This window comes from Tachypleus tridentatus, chromosome 12, assembly GCF_004210375.1.
Source record: "Tachypleus tridentatus isolate NWPU-2018 chromosome 12, ASM421037v1, whole genome shotgun sequence".
Lineage (NCBI taxonomy): Eukaryota > Metazoa > Arthropoda > Merostomata > Xiphosura > Limulidae > Tachypleus > Tachypleus tridentatus.
This window is the reverse complement of record NC_134836.1, coordinates 84,728,729-84,750,444: the sequence shown is the minus strand read 5'-3', so window position 1 is coordinate 84,750,444 and position 21,716 is coordinate 84,728,729. Positions and strand designations below refer to the sequence as shown.

The window sequence follows — 21,716 nt, the reverse complement described above, 5'->3', positions numbered from 1 at the left end:
GCAAAATGCATTTTTTTTTTTCTTTATGTTCATTGGCTTTAAGATTTTGGCCAGCAGTTTACGTGCCTCAGTTTTATACTGATACTTTTATTATTACTTTAATAAATCTTTGATATTTTGAAATGTATAAAAGAACGAATCGGATAAATTTATTCCCGAGTCGTCTTGAATACATTTTTACTTCAAGTGAATTTCTTCGTCAAAAACAAATCGGATATTTTACGTTTATTTTCGTTCACGAGCTGATTTTATAACGTTCAGCAGATCTGAATATTTGTCAATTATCTTAAATCTTGAGAGCCATGTATATTTCGAAATTTGTTCTTTCAAGCATTTAAATATGTCAGCATTATGTAATAATTTTTGGCTTATGTTTTGAAGAGAAATGTTTATTATATTCTATGTTTAACATGGTAATTGTTATAGTAAAAAACAGACAACCTAATGTTCTATATTTATTGAAACTCAACAACTCCAACAGTGGCGACGTTATAGGGATTCTGAAATATCTTGATGCATAAGTGGCTTGATATATTTATTTAGGCCAAGTTGTTTCTTCGGAGATTTTAATGGCCAGTGAAGCAGGCTGTCCCATCGAATTCCATAAGATAGAGATAGCTAAGTGTGATGAGATGTACGATAAGGACTGTAAAGGTGGAAAATACATGCCTTTTCACAGGGCCCTGTACGACTCTAGAACCGGTCAGTCTCCGAACAATCCAAGAGAACAAGTGAGTCATCGTCATAAAGGATTTTGTTTCAAACCTAAACTACGATACGGAAGAAAATTAAATTAATATAAACTTTTAATACCTCCAGTAAATTGTATTAAAAACAAAAATACAATAATAACGTATAGTAAAAACAAACAACTGTTTATCAGTACTATGCATTACGTAGAAAATTACCATTTTATGCACGCACCTCAGCAATGTGCAAAATCATTCTTCTACGTCAGCAAAGTGTTATCACGCGGAGGACATATAGGCATGAATTAATGTGAAAAATTAATCTCGCTGTTAGTATAGATGACATTTAAAAGTTGCTAACTCCTTAGAAATATGCATAAAAATATTGAACATCTCATCCGCTTTCCGAAAGCTTACAGCTCTGTGTACGTGCAAGAAAAAACCTGTCACCGTTTGATACTAAAGCAAATGTTCTTCTGATGTTTCGAATGCGCGTGTTAGTTGTTTTTTTTTTTTGTCTAATTAAAGTACGTTTATATGAAAGTGTGATTCAGTATTACAGTAAGACAGCATTAACTTTTGTCGTTGAGTTATTGGAATGTGGTTCAAAGATGAAGTTGTACAATACATTTTAAGGGCATAAAATCGGAAACAGCCATCAATGCCATTGTAATGCGATATCTGGATCCTCCGAGTTATTAAAACTGGCTGGTTAGGAAGAGATAAGAAATTAATATTTTAATTCTAAACATGTACTCCTTGTATCAAGCCAATAAGAGTATACTTACACATGTAAAAGTTCGAATAATACATAAATAAACGCAGTGTTAAGATAAATATTCAAAATTACATTTCATTGAAACCTGTTTGTTTGTTTAGAGTCAAAAAAGATAATGAAATTGAAATGTTTGAGATTTAAAAATATTTATTTCCATTTCTTTCCGTCAGACAAGTTTTAATATATCACCTAAAATTGATACAGAAAGATTGTAAATAAACAACTTGTTAAGGCTAACCTAAATAAATTAAATACAGAGCTCCTGAATTCATTATAAGATCCTGAGGCCTTTTAATAAGACTCCCCCCACACCCCTTTAGGGTCTAATCAGCTTATTAGACAAACTGAAATAGTCTGTAAACGTCAATGCATTAAAGTTTTCCTGATTTTTTTTATGGTTATTGAAGTAGGTTATCACGTGCTAGAATATCTTATGTTAAAAGCAGCTTCGACCTGTGTATTCCTCGAAATATAAAACAGCATGAAATAATAGTGAAAAGAATCGAATAAGTAAAAGTTGATTTATGCTCGCAAACGTTTGAACAGAACAGGTTGTATTCTAATCAACAACTTTAGATTTAGTGTTAACATCTCAAGTGATACCCTAGTTATTCTAGTGTCATGTTTGTTCAATAAATGTATTATAGTAATTCATTAACATTAGGACAATATTTCGCGTTCGTACACACTATTAGCCACACTGTCTGACGAGATAATTCTGTGCTTACAATGAAAACGGTAGTGGGGAAGGATGTAAATTTTCTTACCCTTAGGTAAGACGATTACGTAAGTTGGTAATTGTTTCTAAGAGCTTGCGAATTATGCAACCAAAAAAGGAATTTTAAATTCTCTATTGCTAAACAGTTGCAATGTTTTTCTTGGCTATAATTTACTTTACAGATATAATTCAAAAATGGGAGCAAGTTTAAAAGAAAAAAAAAAAAAAACGTACGCGATAGATAATGTAAGCTGCAATGATTACATCGATATTGGGCTCGACATGGCCAGGTGGGTTAAGGCGTGTGACTCGTAATCTGAGGGTCGCGGGTTCGCATTCCCGTCGCGCCAAACGTGTTCGCCCTTTCAGCCATGGGGGCGTTATAATGTTATGGTCAATCCCACTATTCGTTGGTAAAAGAGTAGCCCAAGAGTTGCAGGTCGGTGGTGATGACTAGTTGCCTTCCCTCTAGTCGTACACTGCTAAATTAGGGACGGCTAGCACAGATAGCCCTCGAGTAGCTTTGTGCGAAATTAAAAAAAACATCGATATCAGTTTGTGTTTTGTCAGTTCAACCAGCTTAATATATTGTATGTTAACATTTTTTACCTCTTCCTCACACTTGATTATTAAGTAACTTAAAATTCCATTTAAAAAAAAACAAAAAAAAAACTAGCAGCTACACTTTAATGTTCGTATATTTAATATTTTCAAAAGACACTAAATAGCCCGTAAGGGTCGGTAAGCTTCATGTTAGGACGAACCACGCAAAGTTTATATATAATTCTCCATAGTGTAGAAAAATGTTTATATATAGGCATTAATTAATGTGAAAAAATCAATCTCGCTGTTAGTATAGATGACATTTTAAAAGTTGCTAACTCACTAAAAATATGCATAAAAAATATTCAACATCTCATCCGCTTACCGAGAAAAACCTATCCCCGTTTGACACTAGAGTAAATGTTCTGATGTTTCGAATGCGCGTGTTAGTTTTTGTCTAATTTAAGTATGTTTATATGAAAATGTGATTTAGTATTACAGTAAGACAGCATTAACTTTGTCGTTGAGTTATTGGAATGTGGTTCAAAGATAAAAGTTGTACAATACATTGTAAGGGCATAAAAATCGGGGGCACCATTATTTTAGACATAAAATATAGTCTAAATAATGTCTGTATTAGCAAGATACTGGCAACTGGTGTTCAGTAAATTGACTTTTACCAACAAACAAAGCCTGAAAATTTAATCGAATTCCAAGTATTGATGCTTAAAAACATAGCGACTACTGGATATTAACTCCTGCAGCAAAGACATCTTGGGATAACGAACACGAGGTAATCTCATTACTGCACGTCAAGTAGGGAAAATAAAATGATTTGGTGCTCGGCAGTTAGAGGACAAGTTTGTTAACTAAGTGTTTCTACCTTTAAATATTTCGATATCTGTTTCATTATTTTAATTTTTACAGTCGGATATTAATACTTTTTATCGTTTCAAGCTTCGGTTTCATATGTCGTTGTTTCCTTTGTATAATAAGATTGCTAAGTGGAGCTAAAAATCCAATAAAGAGGCTGTGTTATATCCTATATTGTTTAATTTGTATGTTTTGTATTGTTTAGCAGGAAGAAAGTTTGACTGGATATTATTGGCATAATTGTACTATCTGTAACTTTCTTCACAGTGTAGAAAAATGTTTAGTAATACACGGAGTTAGGCTGTAGTGATTAAAGTATGCTAGTTTGTTTTGGTAATTGATGCATAATTTAGAAGCAAACCCAGTCAACTAACTCGTCGGATATTTAGTGCTGTGTGGAATAGTGAGGTAGTGTTCCGATAAATTAGGATGCAACTGCGGTTTTTACTATACAGTTTTTTGCGAATTAAGACCCACGAAGAAAATTGATTGACCCAAAATATATACACACACAACTCGGTGGATTAGCGGTGACTTGTAACGCATAAATCCGGTGGATATTGCAGACTATCTCAATGAGACTTTGCGCTAAAACGAACAACCATTTCAACACGATATTATATTTTAATAATACGTAGATACGCAATACTGTAATATATTCTGAAGTTAAAATCCATTGTTGCAGAAGAAGTTGTTGTTTTTTGTTTATGTAAACAAGTCTCGACGTTATCACGTGTTCTTTTCAGTTTAATTTAATTAGCCAATCATGAACTATGTTTTATGCTTGTTTTTTTAAAGAAATAAACGTGAGCAAGTAACTTGTTTCTATTTCGAATTAACTGCTGTCAATAAAAGTAGGGTTTTTAGTTTAGTAACTACGAGTATTGTTATTACGTAAAGGGTTTAAGAAAAACCCTGTGGTAGCCCGGCATGGCCAGGTGGTTGAGGCTCGCCATTTTCAATCCCACTACTCGTTGGTAAGAGTAGCCCAACAGTTGGCGGTGGGTGGTAATGACTATCTGCCTTCCCTCTAATCCTACACTGCTAAATTAGCGACGGCTAGAACATATAGCCCTCGGGTAGCTTTGCGTGAAATTCAAAACAAACCTATACCTTGAACACAACATTACACAAATTTTAATAGGATTTTATTATGGTATAAAACAACTTTTATACTAAACTTTGATTGGTATAAATAATATTGCTATATTGGTAAAAGGTTATTGGTCGCCTGTGCTATTCTAGTTTCTTTGTTGTTTTCTGAAAAACTGATGTAAACTTAAGTTATTTGACGTCCTTAGTTTTATTAGAACGCAAAAATAAATAATCTGAAACACAACCAATTAAAATTAAGTTCCAATATGTTACAAAAGGAATATTGCAAAAACGAAACCCACGATAGGGGAACACTTTAATCTATTGAAGTCTCTGTAAACGTTACCATACACTTCAACGAAAAGATCTTGTAAAGTTAGTGTTAATTAACTTCGTAAACACACCTTAAGTTGCCATATATTTAGTTAAAAAGTTAAAACCACGGCGATTAAGAAGTTTCTTTTGTTATAATTGTAGTCACCAACACCCCTATACGAGATCCGTGGAGATTTAATAAGATCTGCGAAACTTAATTTTTCCCATAAGTGCTATCTAGACATTTTCATTTTGAATATTAAACAATGAATAAATATAGTCTTGCCTCACGAAGTGATAACATTTCTTTCTTTCTTCTCCCCTTCCGAAAAAAAAAAAGAGTAAATTGCTGTAAAGGGATTAGCAGAGCGTTAAATAATTTTAATATATATTTTGATAACCTTTAATAGCCCGCCAGATTAAAAATTAGATGAAAGTATTTTCTAATTTTTTTTTTTCCTCATGGTTATTCTAATCACGGAAAACTTCATGCTACATATTTGTGTAATAGGGAGTTTGTCTGAAAAAACAACAACAAAAACAAACCTTCAAAGAAAGACAACAGGTATATTTGCAGTATCTTTATAGTATAAACTTTTACAAGTAAAATTTACAATAAGTTAAGTTTAACATCAATAATAGTCTTAGTGTAAATAGTTCCTTTTCAATCTTTAAACTTTATCCAGCTTTTACGATATAAATTTAGCAGTTTCTCCAATGTACCTCTTAGGACTGAATATCTTTTTCTGTAATTGTTCGGTCTCATGGAATTAATTACTAGTCCATCGATGGCACAGTGGTAAGTATTCAAATTTATAATGCTAAAAGTCGGGGATTCGATCCTCTGTGGACACGACAGATATCCCATTGTGACTGTGATCAAATGACGCACGTACTCATAAAATATTAATTGTACATGTGATCTCTCAAATCCGTCGTATTCTGCTTTAAATCCAGTTTCTTAACACCATAGTCAGTTTTTATTCTATTTCGTCACTATAAATTCAAGTTTCGTAATATCTTGGTCAGGATTCAGTGTTGCAGTTAAAATGTTTTAATTAGGATCTACGGCATCCTTATAAACTTTTTACCATTCACGAACCAGTGGGTACCTGTTTTTTTTATAACGAACTACTGTAGAGAGGACGTTTCCTGCGGGTGGGGTCAAATGACTCCTTAGCCTCTGGCGGTAATCTTCCTCATTAATTATTTCTCCGACTGATGTACGAGATTTGTAGCAGGAGAGGGAACGTCTAGTAGAATTTGTTTGGGCCGTGGCTTAACGTGAATACAGTAGTGTTCTTGCTGTAACTTGTTCTAAACCTGAATTACAATGTTTTGTTGCGCGTGATGAAACCAGAAAAGTTGGTGGGGAAGAATAAACTCATCCTAGTCTGGCCTCTTTACACATGTTTGTGTGCACACGCACGCACGAAGTTTTGCTTCATCGTTCTAAGGGCCTTAAACATTCTCCTGATGTCTTGGTACTTTCTCATTCTTCGCATTATTTTTGTTTCTCCTATCACTTGGAGATCTACATCTTTCGTTTTTTTTAATCTTAGAAAAACGTACTTGCCTACTTGTGCGTGTTCTTAAAACGTGATTCATCTTGTTCGAACGTTATGAAACGTTAAATCTGCTCTAAATAGTCTGTTGCTAGTCTTTAATGTTCTACTTTCTTGTCTTTTAACAGTTTAAGAAAATTTGTATATCACACGTGTTACATATGAATTTTCTCGGTTGGGTTTCTTCTTTATTATATTTGCGTTACGTATTGCAATTTCATATAGCAAAAACATTGTTTTAATATACCAGTTATTTGAGTTTCTAAAATGTAGCAAATTTGATATTTGCTAACAAGATTGATACACAATTTTCTTTCTTAACACCAATATATTTTAATACACAAACAACAATACAATTTATAAATAACGGTTATTACAAATTTATTATAAATATTGACTTGCATACGAGTTTTACAAAGTATACTGAGTATTCTATTTGGTTTGGAACTGAATATTTTATCAGCGGTTCAGCAAATTAACTCAGTTGATATTGTTACGCCTCGCTTAAACTAGCTGTCTTTTTTTGGCAGGCCTCGCTCTCTTACAAGCTGACATCTAATGTCCTCTTAGAAACGCTAACGTCCGAAGTTAATACACTGAAGTTGAACTGTTTATAATGTTCGAAATCTATAAATATTCCTGGTCGAATTACTTGTTAATAGAACTACACGTTTATCACAGCTATAACTTCCGAGGCTTGTGTATACTGACTGTAGCTGACCAATAATATCTGTTTCGTGGCGCGTCAGTTATGTACCAATCACGCAAGATTCCCGAACTTTCACCAATGTTCGAAAACATGTTAGCGTTTTCGCAAAACAAATATTGTTGATTTTTTTTACTCAAGAATTTTCTACAGATTTAGAGAATAGGGAGGACTTGCGCGAAACACGTCCAACAGTATGTCACATGCTTCAAACTTAAGCGCAGGCATTAAAATAAACGTATAACGGTAACTCCATAATATAAAATAACTGTGTCAAAAAAACGACAACATGGATTGCTGTCTTAGAGGAAGTTGTGCTACAGTTGCATTTAATGATACCGGCCCAAATTCAATCTCGTACAAAGCACACTTGTTTTACTCGTGTATAACTTGATGTGATAATTACATATTAAGCAGAGATTCTACCCTAGCTCTTCTGGATAAATTAAAAACAAATGAAACTATTACCACACGTGACTTTTGTTGCTGACGATTATTATCACGATCAACGGAAAAGAAAACTGCTTAAGTATCTCAACAGATTGTCACTACATTTTTATTTCTTCTGTAACACTACTTGAAGTACCGTAACTCCCTGTTTCTGTTAATACAGAAAACCTGTTTATAATTAAATTTTTGACGACATTACCTATATTTTTATTACACAAGTGAAATAAGTTTTCAAAATACTTCGTTATTTGACTGATTAACGTACTTCAGTTTTGTTTAGAGTAAAGACTTGAATGTTTTTCGTTTTGTCCCCATGACATCACCGTGGTAACTAACACCTGTTACTTCTAGTGAATAGTAGAGAATGATATGCAGGGATGTTTACACTTTTGGTTTCTATCACATTCTATATTTCCATAATGTTTGGGAAAAGTATTAAACTTTAACCAAAACATTTAATTCGACAAGTATTCTTCCACAAAAGATAAGTGACATATCTGTAATTTTATCTGTTGTATGTGAGATCTACTTACTCCTAAACATTTATTTACTAATTGGTCTTGCTACAAGTACGTATTTTCGGGAATATAATATTTGATTATTCGATATGATTTTGAAATCTAATTTCCCCAGGTCTTGGTTTTCCAATGTCTCAAACTTGCCGTGGTAATCATTAAATTGTTAGATGTTCTTGATGATTTGTTTAAGGAAGTAACTTTGCATGTTGTACAAGCAGTTTGAACATAGTGAGGGTTGGTGGGTTTAATTTTTAAAGTATTATTAATCTGTGTAGCAGTTATAGAAATTATTTATAATATCCCTAGGTTTTTAAATGGTAATTTTTGTGATTCTGCATGGTTTCTACAGATATATCTAGATGAGAAAACTGAACGAGGTTGCACACAATCTCTTCTTGTGTTGCCACTTCATCCCATAATGCTAGAGTGGAGGTCAATCTTATGACGCTAAAACCTGTAGTGGGCACGGCACAACACAGATAGACCATTGTGAAAATTTGTGCTTAACCGTAAACAGCTACTGTGTGTGGTATTATGCTTTTCACTTAACATCATCACTTGATTTTGAGTGGTTCATCCTTGACAAACTCGAAAGAAAAACCATTAAAAATTACTAATCATGTTACTTGATTTAGAAATGTTAGCGCCAGAACTTTCAAGATGGATAACTAAACCGTCATTAAATTAAACAATTTCAAAACAGGTCTTTTATCAGTTATGTGCAACCGTTTTTAAATGTTGGTGCAACTCGCGTTATAATACACATTTTCATCAACAATTGGTATGAAGAAACCTACGATACGAGATACACGAGCAATAAAACTATAAAAGCTTGCAGTTATTATGTTTTTAAGTCTAACGGAACAATATGTTGTTTTTCAGTTATTAAAGTAGGTTACTTCTTTCTAAAGACAAACCTGATTTTAGCAATAGATTTCACTTTTCACTCGCCTCGTGTGTTCAAATAGTAAATAAAAAAAAAAAAAAAGTAGCTTCGTTCAGAGACTTTGCATAGTAGATTAGATATATGCACAGATTTTCCTCAAAATTCTAACTTGTTGAAAATTTGGATGAGTGAAAATTCAAGGAATTCATCATATTTTAAGAATTCCAACTGGCGATATGTTTACTGTGTGAACACTTTCCATTGCACCAGCACAATCTTCGTCAAAAGTAACAAATAATGGTATTATAAGCCGTTGAGTGAGTTTTTAGTGTCTGGTCGGTAACGAAATGATGACAAAACCAGTTTTAACTTCTACAGACGGTTAGAAAAAACCGTTAACAATAAAGTGTTGCAGAACAATAATATTGTCTCTAATAACATTTCGTGGTTCTTCTATGTCAATATCGATATTGTTTTTGTATTTTTCCTCCAAGGACCAGACCTTAATGCAACTGGTACAATTGTGAAATTGTTTGGTCGAATAAGTAAATCGATCAATTATATTTTATTAATTACATACTCGTACATAACTGTCTTTGAAAGCCTTAAACACGGTGAGAGTGAGATGTGTGCAGAATTGTTTCTTTCGTTTTATAATTTATTGAATAACATTTATCTTTAAGACGCACGTTGTAGTGACTTATGGCGCTGAATACATAAGTACTTAGATGAAGTTGAGACAAGTGTACTGATAAGTAGATAACTAAAATGTGTGTGTGTGTGTTGTTAATTATGAAACTTGCTATTTTCTATAGATTTTGGAAAAAATATAGAAAAATTTGTTTTTAATCATCATGGGTATCGAATCCCATAGGATTTGCACACAAAACCACATGTGGGTTCGCCAGTATAAGATTCTACATACCCGTAAATTACCCAAGAATCCCTGATGGTACATTGTGATGACAATGTTTGTCACGTTCAATAGAAACATCGGCGTTTGTGGGTCTGTGGCTTAATTTCTGTGATGCTCGTTAACCAGATAGCCCTCCCTCCGCAACCTTCTTCTACGTAAGAGCTCGGGTAGCACGTGCATTTAAAATAAAATCGAACATTGTTCGTATTATTCTCCCTCTATCACGTTTCATTTATACATTTTGTTCTCTTATGGATCGGCGATAAGCTTGAATGCTATAAGTACGTACACAGAGGTAGGGGTCAATATCCGAGGTAGGAATAGCGAAGATAGCCAGCCCATTGTATATCTGGGGGGTTGAACAACAACAACAACAACCTTGTATATATCAGACATAGGTTTTATTGTTTTGTTCTTCATTTATCCCTCTTAATTTATTTTTCTTAGCTGTGCTCACCACTGGGATTGAGCTCCGAAATTTAACACAAGCCCCCACCACAACAAAATTGTCGCTGAGCCATGGGGGGGATTTTTGTGTGACTGGAATACCCCCTTTTATTAATTCGTTATCGTAAGAAATGGTGCTTATTTTTCCCCATAATTGAATATTACTTAAGATATCAGGCAGCTACAAGACTCGCTTGTTATACAAAGTTCTCGCCAGAAGATTCCTTGTTATTTTCTATGTCCTATGTGATAACTTTCTAGGAAGTTTAATTTCAGTTGCACAAGTACAGGGTTAGAGTACTACGTTATAAATTCATAGGTACATTTTTGCTGAAAACCGGTTAGGAGGTGGCACACTTGGCAAAATATCACCACGTTTGTTGTTATCGTTGGTGGTTAGCGGGTATCTGTAAACTCATTTACATTATTTAAATACAATTTAAATACTTCACATCGTTAACACTTTCAAACCATTGTTTTGAGATTTCAATGTGTCACGAAAATCATTCATTGGCTTAAAAAATAAGTTATCTTTCTTGGCTTTTTGACTAAAAGCATTTTAAACCAGTTGATTAAAAGCTAAATAAGTGTGAAGGCGGACGTTTTGCTGATGATGGAAGGGCTGAAAAAAATGCAAATATCTTGAAGGAATCGGCTGCAAATTAGTACCTCTTTTTAACGTAGGCTCCGATGGAACAAGTAGTTAGCTTGTTTGTACAGTGAACTTATTGTTTGAGTTCCGTTACCACAAGAACGCCTTCACTATGGAGTGAATGGGTTAAGAGTAACTGTTAAATCTCTTTTCGATCAAAATAGGAAAGATGCTGGTGACCAGGTGCATTCCCAGTTGTCTACAAGTTCAATAGGAGAGAGAGAGAGAGAGAAAATGAAAGAACAAAGATGGCTCGTATGTTGATTTTCTAGGATATTCAAAACATCCAACCAACTTCCAGCATATTTGTATTACATTGAGTGCTCATGTTATGCGCTGCTTTGAGGTCGTGATAATACACGCTCTGAAAATTGAGAATAAATTTCTTTACGATGTGTTGTTCAATGCAGGAGGAATAATAACCTTTAAGTTTATTTATGAACTATTCCGAGTATACGTAATCTCGCTGTATGAGATCGCCCCGAGTGTTTAACCTACCTTTTATTGGCTTTGTACGATAGTTTTGATAACGTATTAGTTGTTTTTGTTTCATGTATGCTCAGTTCAGAGCTTCGTTGCTTCTACATTGGCCTGGCATGGCCAAGCGCGTAAGGCGTGCGACTCCTAATCCGAGGGTCGCGGGTTCGCGCCCCCGTCGCGCTAAACATGCTCGCCCTCCCAGCCGTGGGGGTGTATAATGTGACGGTCAATCCCACTATTCGTTGGTAAAAGAGTAGCCCAAGAGTTGGCGGTGGGTGGTGATGACTAGCTGCACAAAGCTACATGAAGGCTATCTGCGCTAACCGTTCCTAATCTAGCAGTGTAAGACTAGAGGAAAGACAGCTAGTCATCACCATCTACCGCCAACTCTTGAGCTACACTTTTATCAACGAATAGTGGGATTGAACGTTACATTATAACGTCCCCACCCCTGAAAGGGCGAGCATGTTTGGTGTGACGGGGATTTGAACACGCGATCCTCAAGTTACGAGTCGAACGCCTTAACCCACCTGGCCATGCCGGGCCAGGGGGGAAGAGATTTACTCCTTTCTTCGTATATAACTTAATCTGCTCTACTTGATACTAAAAGACCAATAATTTAAAATACATTTGATAATTTGAATTGAAAAAGAAATTGCAAAACTATCATTGAAAATCTAGAAAGATGACTAAGTTACTCGAGAAAACCAGTATGACTATTTCAAAGAAAGACATCTCGTATTCAGGTATCTACAGTGTTACTAAATATTATTTCTCGAAAGCTTAATTGATTTTTAATGCATATATCATTAATAAACTAATACGAAATGTACTTACACCCTTGTGCAAATTAATTGAAACAAATGGTCATTTTACAATATTTTTAGCATGGCGGCTGGTGTAGGCTCGCTGGACCCGCTGATTTTCTTTAATAGTCGTTTTGTCACACAGTCGGCGTCATTAACTGTGTTTTGCAGTACGGTCGATTTATTTTTGGGATATATGACGAAATTTTGAGAAATATTACGTCATTCGAAATTGCGTTAGAAGGGCAAGGAGACCAGTAAAAAAAACAACTTCTTACCAACTCAATGAAGAAAAAACGGTATCAGTGGGTCCGAAATACAAAAACTGGACGCAAGAACAAAGGTATTATTCAGTGACGACTCATTTCTTCTTATAGGGTCAAAAACGTCTATGTTTGCAGATCTCTAGGAGAGAAACTTCGAAAATCTCACATCAGTCAGTTCATAAAACATCCCTTGAATAAGATGTTTTGGGGCTTTTTCAGCTACTTTGGCGTCGGAAGCTTACATATCGCAGAAGGTATGATGCGAGGACCACAGTACATCGACGTTTTACACAGAAGAGTCGTTCCAGAATTGAAAGAGATTTCCAGATGGATCTGGCATTTTCCAGCAAGATCTGGCTACGTGCCTCACATCGAAACTTTATGATATAAGAATTTTACGACTACAACGACTACAAAGGTGCTGGACTGGCCTGGAAACTCTTCGAACTTAAATCCTATTGAAAATCTTTGGGCGATTTGTAAAGAAATACTTTGGGGAAAACACTGTACTATGAAAAATAAGCTAATTGAAGTGTGGTACTGCGATCCAAAAATTATTAAAGATTGCAGGCAACTCGTGGACTTGATGCCACAGCGGATTAATGATCTTCTGAAAAATAAAGACGGTCATATCATGTATTAATTTGTGGGTAATAGTCGGATTCTCAGAAATAAAACGCAAAAAATTGAAAAAATCGTAATTTTCCGTCTTGTTTCAATTAATTTGCACAAGGGTGTACTCATTGGATAACAAATCGTATACCATGATCGTTTCAATGCTACTTGCGTCAAGCTACAACTTGCATCATTCTAAATATGATGATACATCAACAAAAGAAAATGTTATTCGTTAGAACTTCATCTATGAAAAATAGTTGTGTACATATGAGCACTGCTTCCTTGAACCTTTGCAGGTAAACCTGATGACCAGTTGGATCGACGGAAGCTTTGTGTACAGCACAAGCGAGGCTTGGGTCAACTCTATGAGGTCTTTTCAAAACGGAACCTTCCGAGTGGACAATAAAGGAAAATTTCCTCCGAAAAACAAAGAAAGAGTCCCCTTAATCAACTCTCCACCTGCCCATTACCTCGGAATGTTGAACTTAGAAAGAATGTTCTGTGAGTTACTAAGAAAATTATTGTGACAGTCAAAAGCTATAAATAATCTTACAGGGGTTACTTAGAAAATTGTTTTAGTATCCAGATATTAATACTAAAATATAACTTATTTCGTGCAACCACTTTGGTTTAAACAAACTAGTTTTGTCTACATTTCTATAGTACTAGGAGATCCACGCACCAATCAAAATCCAGCACTCTTGGCCTTCGGAATTCTCTTCTTCCGTTACCATAATGCTGTAGCATTGCAAATACAAAATGAACATCCTGACTGGCCAGATGAAGAGATCTTCCAACGAGCACGAAGATGGGTTATAGCAAGCCTTCAGGTAAGAGTTAAATTCATATAACAAACTCGTATCTCGCTGCTAATTCAAACAATCTTTAAAGTGTTTTAGGAATGTACTCTGTTTCTGTTTGTTTTTTCTTGTAAACGAATATAGTCGTTAAGCAAAACTTGGATTACAAACTTCACTTGCATAAGACAGAGATCTTAAATACTTTTAAAAAAGGCTTAGTTAAAAATACCAAACATTTTCGGTATTTTATGCATATTTGTGACGGCAAAATAAACTTCAACATTAATTAGTTTAGATAAATAACTTTACAATATTACTGGTCTAAGTGAGTATCAATATAAAGTAGTATTACACGGAAATTTCTGGTCGGAAATCAACAAAGTACTAAATGAGTTTTAATATTATTGAAGGAGATGCAGAAGGTGGGTGGAAGGGAGACAACAGGGTTTGTTTGTTTGGGAATTTCGCACAAAGTTACTCGAGGGCTATCTGTGCTAGCCGTCCCTAATTTAGCAGTGTAAGATTAGAGGGAAGGCAGCTAGTCATCACCACCCACCGCCAACTCTTGGGCTACTCTTTTACTAACGAATAGTGAGACTGAGCGTCACATTATACACCCCCACGGTTGGGAGGGCGGGCATGTTTAGCGCGACGTGGGCACGAACCCGCGACCCTCGGATTACGAGTCGCACGCCTTACGCACTTGGCCATGCCAGGGACGCTATTTGTTAAATGTTTCTTCTGTAGACTAGCAAAACTTCACTGCGAAACGGAAACTGTATATTATTTGATTTGTTAAACAAACTGAACTGGCAACAGCAGGAGAAATTTTGCAGATTGTTATTAATTACATAGTAGTTTTAGCTATTAATTATGAATTATTGCAATTTTTCCATTTGTTGGAATGCTTTAATATAATTCGGGAAACTTTCGTAAGTTGACTATAGAGACGTTTTATACAAAATAATGTATTTCATTGGCTTAAAGTTATTACTAATGGACATTTGATACTGACTGAGGAAACAACAAAAAAAAATACACATACGAAAAATTTACGTCTTGCCGCAAAATGATTTATGTATGTGTGAATACACAGATACTGCTCAAAATGAACTGGTACGTAAACTAAATCGTTTTAGGTATATAATGCACACAAAAAATAACTTTGTGTAACAATTTCCTTCTTTTTGAAATTTCTGAAATAATAACACAAGATTACTTTACTGAATGTAGATCGTAACAAGGATTACATTTACACGGTGTGATTCTGTGTAGCACAAGTACCAACCGATAATAGGTGATTCATACTTTAACTAGGACAGTTGGGGACAGAAAGCGGTAAAAAGAGTTTATTTTCACATTCGGTAAACTATAAAAATTACTTCGTTCCTTGATAAGGTGGCTTATAAGGTTCACAGTTGCCTATGGATGGAATTATTAACAAAATTATTTCGGTTTCATATAGAAATGAACCAAATTGCAGGTTATACTCTAGATTGTTGAAGTCCATGTATTTTATAAACTTTATATCTAGAACAATTTTTAAAGAAATTAGGATACCATAACTCTTCATTAAGTTGTTATGAATATAATACAATTCATACTGAATTGTTGACAAACTGCACGTTCAAGTTGTCTGTTTTCAGTTTGTACTTACGTCACCCATTTGGAGCTTGTATATCTCCAAGAGAAATGAGAATTTTTGTCGTCTCTTGAGGTTACAGTCTCTACGAATTACCCTATATCATTAAGGTTAAGTGTCAATAGTTATTGCTACATGCTCCCTGGTGTTTTCATATAAGAATCTGGGCCATATACAGAGCAATCGTCTGTTTACAGGTTCAGTGTGTGTGTTTAATATATATCGTATTACTTCTAAATTATAACGGATTTCTTCACATTTTTCCAAACTGTGCTTCTTAAGTTCGAGTTCTTACTTTTCGCCCTTCAAAAGTCTCGAAACATCGTTTTCTTCGAACAACAAATTTTCGAAAAAATTCTGCATTAACAAAAAAAAAAATATATTTTGAAAAGAACTTAGCTAAAAAAGATGAAAAGAAACCAGCATAACACGTACAAAGCGTCAAATTCGCCGGTGTCAACGCCTCTAGCGGTGTAGTTTGATATTACCGTCCTCTATTCTGAATTTTCCGTTGTTCAAACGCAATTTTATTTTGTTTTTTTATTGCGTTTTTTTACCCATCGAAAAGCGTTTTACGTACAATGCCGAATTTAAAAGAAAAATTATTTTGTGCGCCGAACAGATTAGGAATCGTGCAGCCGGTAAAAAATATAAGGTAAGTGAGGCAAATGTACGTTGTTGGCGCGATATGAAAACTTAGTTTTCTTACAAGGAATGTACAGTTATTTTCTGGCTCAAAGTAAAGGAAGACGTGCCGAAATTAATGTCAGCGTTTTAACGTATTTCAGAGAGTTACGAAATAAAGGACTGCCTGTAACGAGAGAAGTCTTAATGTTAAAAGCTAAATAATATGCAGGAAATAGTGATATTCTGTTTCAAATCTAGTCGTGACTGGTGTGAGAAATTTATGAAAAATGAAGGTTAATTATGTCGAAGGACAACAGTTAGTCATAAATTGCCTTCAGATTTTGAAACAAAACTTACTGAATATCAATGTTATGTTATTGCTTTACGCCAAAGGAATCAACATTCCCTGAACTAAATCGGTAAGGGCAGTTTTATTCCATATGCCACACAACTAAACTGTAAATGCCAAAGGAGAAAAACAGGTGACAATCAAAACCACTGGTTATGAAAAAGTGGAGTTAGTGTCAGGCTATCTATAACTGCAGATGGAAATAAATTACCACCGTATGTCATTAAACAGAAAAACATTGCCAGAAAACAATTTTTCCCATAGATGTAATAGTTCGTGGTAAAAAACAAAACAAAAAAACTGAGCTATTGGAAGAGTGGTTGGGATGTTTTATTGGAACGTCGACCTGGTGCATTATTACTACAACGGAACATGCTTGTAATGAATGCATTTCGTGGCCATCTCTCCGATAAAATCAAGAGAAGGTTAAGAAACAAAAAACAGTGGTCTGGGTATAATTCTTTTCAGAATAACAAGTCAGTTACAACCTCTTGATGTGTCCATTAACAAATCATTCAAAGATCGTATCCTTGAGCATTATGATGCTTGGCTGAATAAAGACAATCATGCTTTGATACCAAGTAGTAAAATAAGAAGGGCATCGACAATAGCAGCATGGATTTCAAAAGCTTGAAAAGAAGTGTTGGATAACATTAGAAAATCATTTTTAAAATGTTTATTCAATGAAAAAGATTGAACGCAAGATGACATTTTTTGGGATAATAGTGAATCAAGAGATGAAGATGCTTTAACTTCAGAAAGTAAGAGTCAGAGGAAACATAGAAGTAACATTTTGATTTAAATAAAGAAATCAGGAAAAACATTATTGTAATGAAAGTTTTAAATTTCCTGTATATTTTATGTATTTGTTATTATATTTCATTAACATTTGATTTATTAAACTCTTAAAACGTATTTACTCCTTTCTAATCATCATCCAAATTTGTTTTTCCCCGACAATCCCTTTTAAAAGTGGTGTGCATCTTTAATTCGAAGTAATACCTTGGCATTAACGTATAGTCGAGTTCTACTCGACTTATTTTTAATATCTGAATTTATTGCGAATACATTACGTTATGCCCTCCCTATTCCAATAACTTGTTGTTATAATAATAATAATAAAACTGGATATAAAAACAACGCTGTGATCAAGACAATATGTGGATTTGTACATATACTCTTCAAAACAAGAAACGCAAAAGGGATATTTTTGTTATTTTTAAAGAGAAATATATGTAATAACGTTACAAGCTCAGAGTATGTGATGTTACACGTGTTAAGGCACTGATTGTCAGACCAAAATGACAATAAAAGTTGTGCACTTTGAAAACGGAGGAAAACATCGGATTTTTCGCCAAAACGCATGCGTGTCCAATAAATTTGTTTGAGAGATCTGCATGTTCTGCAAGTGCAACATGTGCAAAATCCGTATAAAAGTGACGGGTTCTCGGTTTCCATAGCTCAGTTTTAAGCCACCGACACGCAATACAGTTACGCCAATACTAACTGAAGCACAAGGCAACGGGTCGCTTGGAAGTAGGCGAATCTCGATCAGATGTTGCCAGAGCTGTGAATGTCCACCCAAGCACCATCACAAGGCTATGGAATCGTCACCAACAACATGGATCAACTCGTGACCGTCCACGATCTGGCAGACCTCGTGTGACCACGCCCGCACAAGATCACAACATCCGGTTACGTCACCTTCGGGATAGGACCACCACTGCGACGTATACTGCCTTAACCATACCAGGGCTACGTAGGATTTCTGATCAGGCCGTACGCAACCGTCTACGAGAATCTTAGGCTCCATGTGCAACCCATCATGGTGAACGTCAACGACGTTTTTCAACATGACAACGCCCGTCCTCACACAGCCCGACTCACCACTGTCTTCTTGAGACACCACAACATCAACGTTCTTCCCTGGCCCTCCAGATCACCAGATGTAAACCCCATCGAACATCTTTGGGACGAGTTGGACCGACGTCTGCGACGGCGACAACCTCAACCGCAGACTCTACCTCAGCTTGCAGCAGCTTTGCAGGCTGAGTGGACAGCCATTCCACAGGATGTGATTCGTCATCTCATCGTTTCCATGGGCTGGAGATGCCAAGCAGTTATTGATGCTCACGGGGGGCATACTCGTTATTGACGATTAGTGACGTTAAACTTCACTTAGTGAGCGTGGACTTCGCCTTTGCAGACTTTGGATGTTCAGCAGTGAATGTGCGAAGTTTCACACATGTCATACAGAACTACCCGGAATAAACTTGTTAACAATTTGTCTCATATTTTGCCTTTTGCGTTTCTTTTTTTGAAGAGTATAGTTAGGAGTTAAGACTAACTCTGGGCTTAGCTTACCATCATGTCAATCATTTCCCTATTTGTTGAATTCGTGCCTTTTTTTTGTCTGGCTTTTCTACTTCCTACTTTAATGTTTTTTAACTTAGTCATTTTAACAATTGTAGTCTTTATTTATTATTATAGCATGCTTATTCCTGGTTTAAATGATAAATAGACGTTTAAAAAATAATGAATCGGACCACATATAACTTGACATCTAACTGAAAATTTTCTCATCTTACTCCTGCTGTTTGTTAACTTGTCGCATATCAAATGTTCCATATAAATATAGAATGCTGAAGGCAAATTTAACTGCAATGATCTGAAAGGCGTCGCACCTTACATAACGTCTACTATAACACTTTTACGTCGGTGTTGATGTGATGGCAATATAATTTTATGGGTTGAATATTCTCGTATCTTCGATTACATTTTGAGGTCTTTTATTTCTACTTAAACTTTTCTTCTAGATGGAGATTAAAACGTTCACACTTTGATTGTAAGTAAATAAAAAAAAACAACAACATATAAAATGTTCCTTAATTGTTGTATAGATTTATGTAAACCAAGTGTAAATTGTGGACTAAAAGTACATAATAACCTACTCTATTTCGTGTATGCTACAGAAACATCCTAATTTAAGGTTTACATTTCTACAATACAAAATGCTCTGATATAAAGTTACATAATTTATTATTGTTTGTATATTATACAATTACTATAATTCTTATATATTCTAGGCTGCGAAGTTAAACTGTAACATTACGTAAAAAACAAACTCATCTGATTTAAGCTATAAATTGTATAAATAAAATGCACTCCGTTAACGGCACGTTTTGGAATCGCGAATCTTATTTCAGTTACCTAATAATTTTTATGTAACTATGTTAAAGAATAATACTTTCAGCTACTAAAGTCGCTTGGGAATATAGTCTGTTGTCGTCATTATAAACTAGTGTTAAGAAATATCTCGAATAATTTCATAAATCTTGGATCCTACTTTTTAAAATTCAACGAAATTATTCTACTTACAATATTTCTCAAATACCTTAAGGTATTCACGAGATTGTTTCAGTTTATTTTGTGGTTTGGATGTGTGCAAACAAAATAGTTTAGGTATTCCAGATTCGCCCTACATGTTCTATTTTCTGTTATTTGTATTAAACATTTTTCATATTTTGTCGTGTAAATACGTCTTCACATAAAATAAAAATGTTACCTTATTTATTAACTAGTGGTTGTTAGGAGCCTATTCAATTTATTGCAAAAAACTAATTTAATCGAATAAATTCAATTAGTGGCCAGTTTTCGGGGTTTTTTCGATGAAATTACTAGCACTGATAATGTAAGAAGGGTTGTCGTTCAAACATTCACGCGTTTTGTTCAGCTTACCGCACATATTCTTATAGCAGGGTTTGTATTAAAACAAAGTGTTTGAACATTTTGTTTCTTTGGTAGTTACACCCACACCTAGGTAACCCTAGGTAGACAGCTAAAATGTTCGTTCAGTAAATATAAATCATTAAGAGAGAAGTTGTATGTTGAATAAACTGTCATCCAAGTAATAATTTGCTTATTATTATTAATTCAATGGAGTTCACCCCGATTGTGTAAATCGGAAGGCAATAGATCCCACATAGATCTAACAATGCAACCACATTCTACGCACTTATTTCCATTATACAAGAAAAAAAATTAATAAAACTCGTTAACAATACGTTCGTATGGCTTCATAAAGCTTTTAAGTTGCACACAACCGTAAGGGGACACTAGTTAATCGGTACAAAAATTTACTATTTGACCATGTAAATTAAGGTGTAATTAAATATTTTATTTTGTTTAATGTTTAGTTTTGGTGTGCATATAGTGAATTATATAAAAATAACTTCTAATTGAAATTTTCGGACGTAAATTATTATTTTTGAAGTAGTGTGCAATTTAATTTTGTTTCATGGTTCTTCGATAACTGAAGCTCTAGTCACGGTTCTGATGTGTTGGCTAATTCTAAATTATTATTACTTTCCATGTCCCTTCCTGTCTGCATCGTCAGGTTTAATGTTCTTATTCAGGGTTATGAAGTGTTCGCTACCTCTTAGGCTATTTTATTTTATACTCTTTTATTTTGTGTAAACTAACTATACCGCCATATTTTTACGACATTGAGTTGATGATTTTCTGCTGTATTAAACAACACGATAGTTGTGTAGTCAAAACGCAAAAACGAAAAATACAAAATGTGCTTCTTATGGTTTACTCAGCATGAATATATCCATGCTTATTATTCTAATAATGTACTGTAAAACTTAATTTACATTCTCTTTGGCTTCTAATTCACAATTCGCTTTATTATCGTTTATGTCATGTGGTTTAGCAGTTACGTTAAATGCAAATTTTGATGCGACTTGTATATATATTTTTACTTTCTTAGCACTTTTGGTATCAACATATGGCAATCCAATTCAAGTTTTAAGCACAAAATAGGTAATCAATTATTATTTTGTGTTTAATTTTATTTTGTAAATTAACAATTTTTTGTTAAAGGGATTTCATGGTTCTTGCTGCGTGCACTTTATCTGGAATTGTAAAAAAAAGAAAAAAAGAAAAAGGAAAACGAAAATTATTGCAAAATAT

At 34.5% G+C, this 21,716-nt stretch overlaps 1 protein-coding gene across 3 annotated transcripts in view; it reads left to right on the top strand.

Moving 5' to 3' along the window:
* LOC143233862 (dual oxidase-like) overlaps window positions 1–21,716 on the top strand; it is an 86,669-nt gene that overhangs the window by 25,578 nt on the left and 39,375 nt on the right. For all 3 annotated transcript variants that reach the window (XM_076470669.1, XM_076470668.1, XM_076470667.1), the window contains 3 exons: window positions 544–731; window positions 13,618–13,822; window positions 13,985–14,151. In XM_076470669.1, the coding sequence (XP_076326784.1) occupies window positions 544–731; window positions 13,618–13,822; window positions 13,985–14,151 (560 nt within the window). The remainder of the gene's footprint in view (window positions 1–543; window positions 732–13,617; window positions 13,823–13,984; window positions 14,152–21,716) is intronic.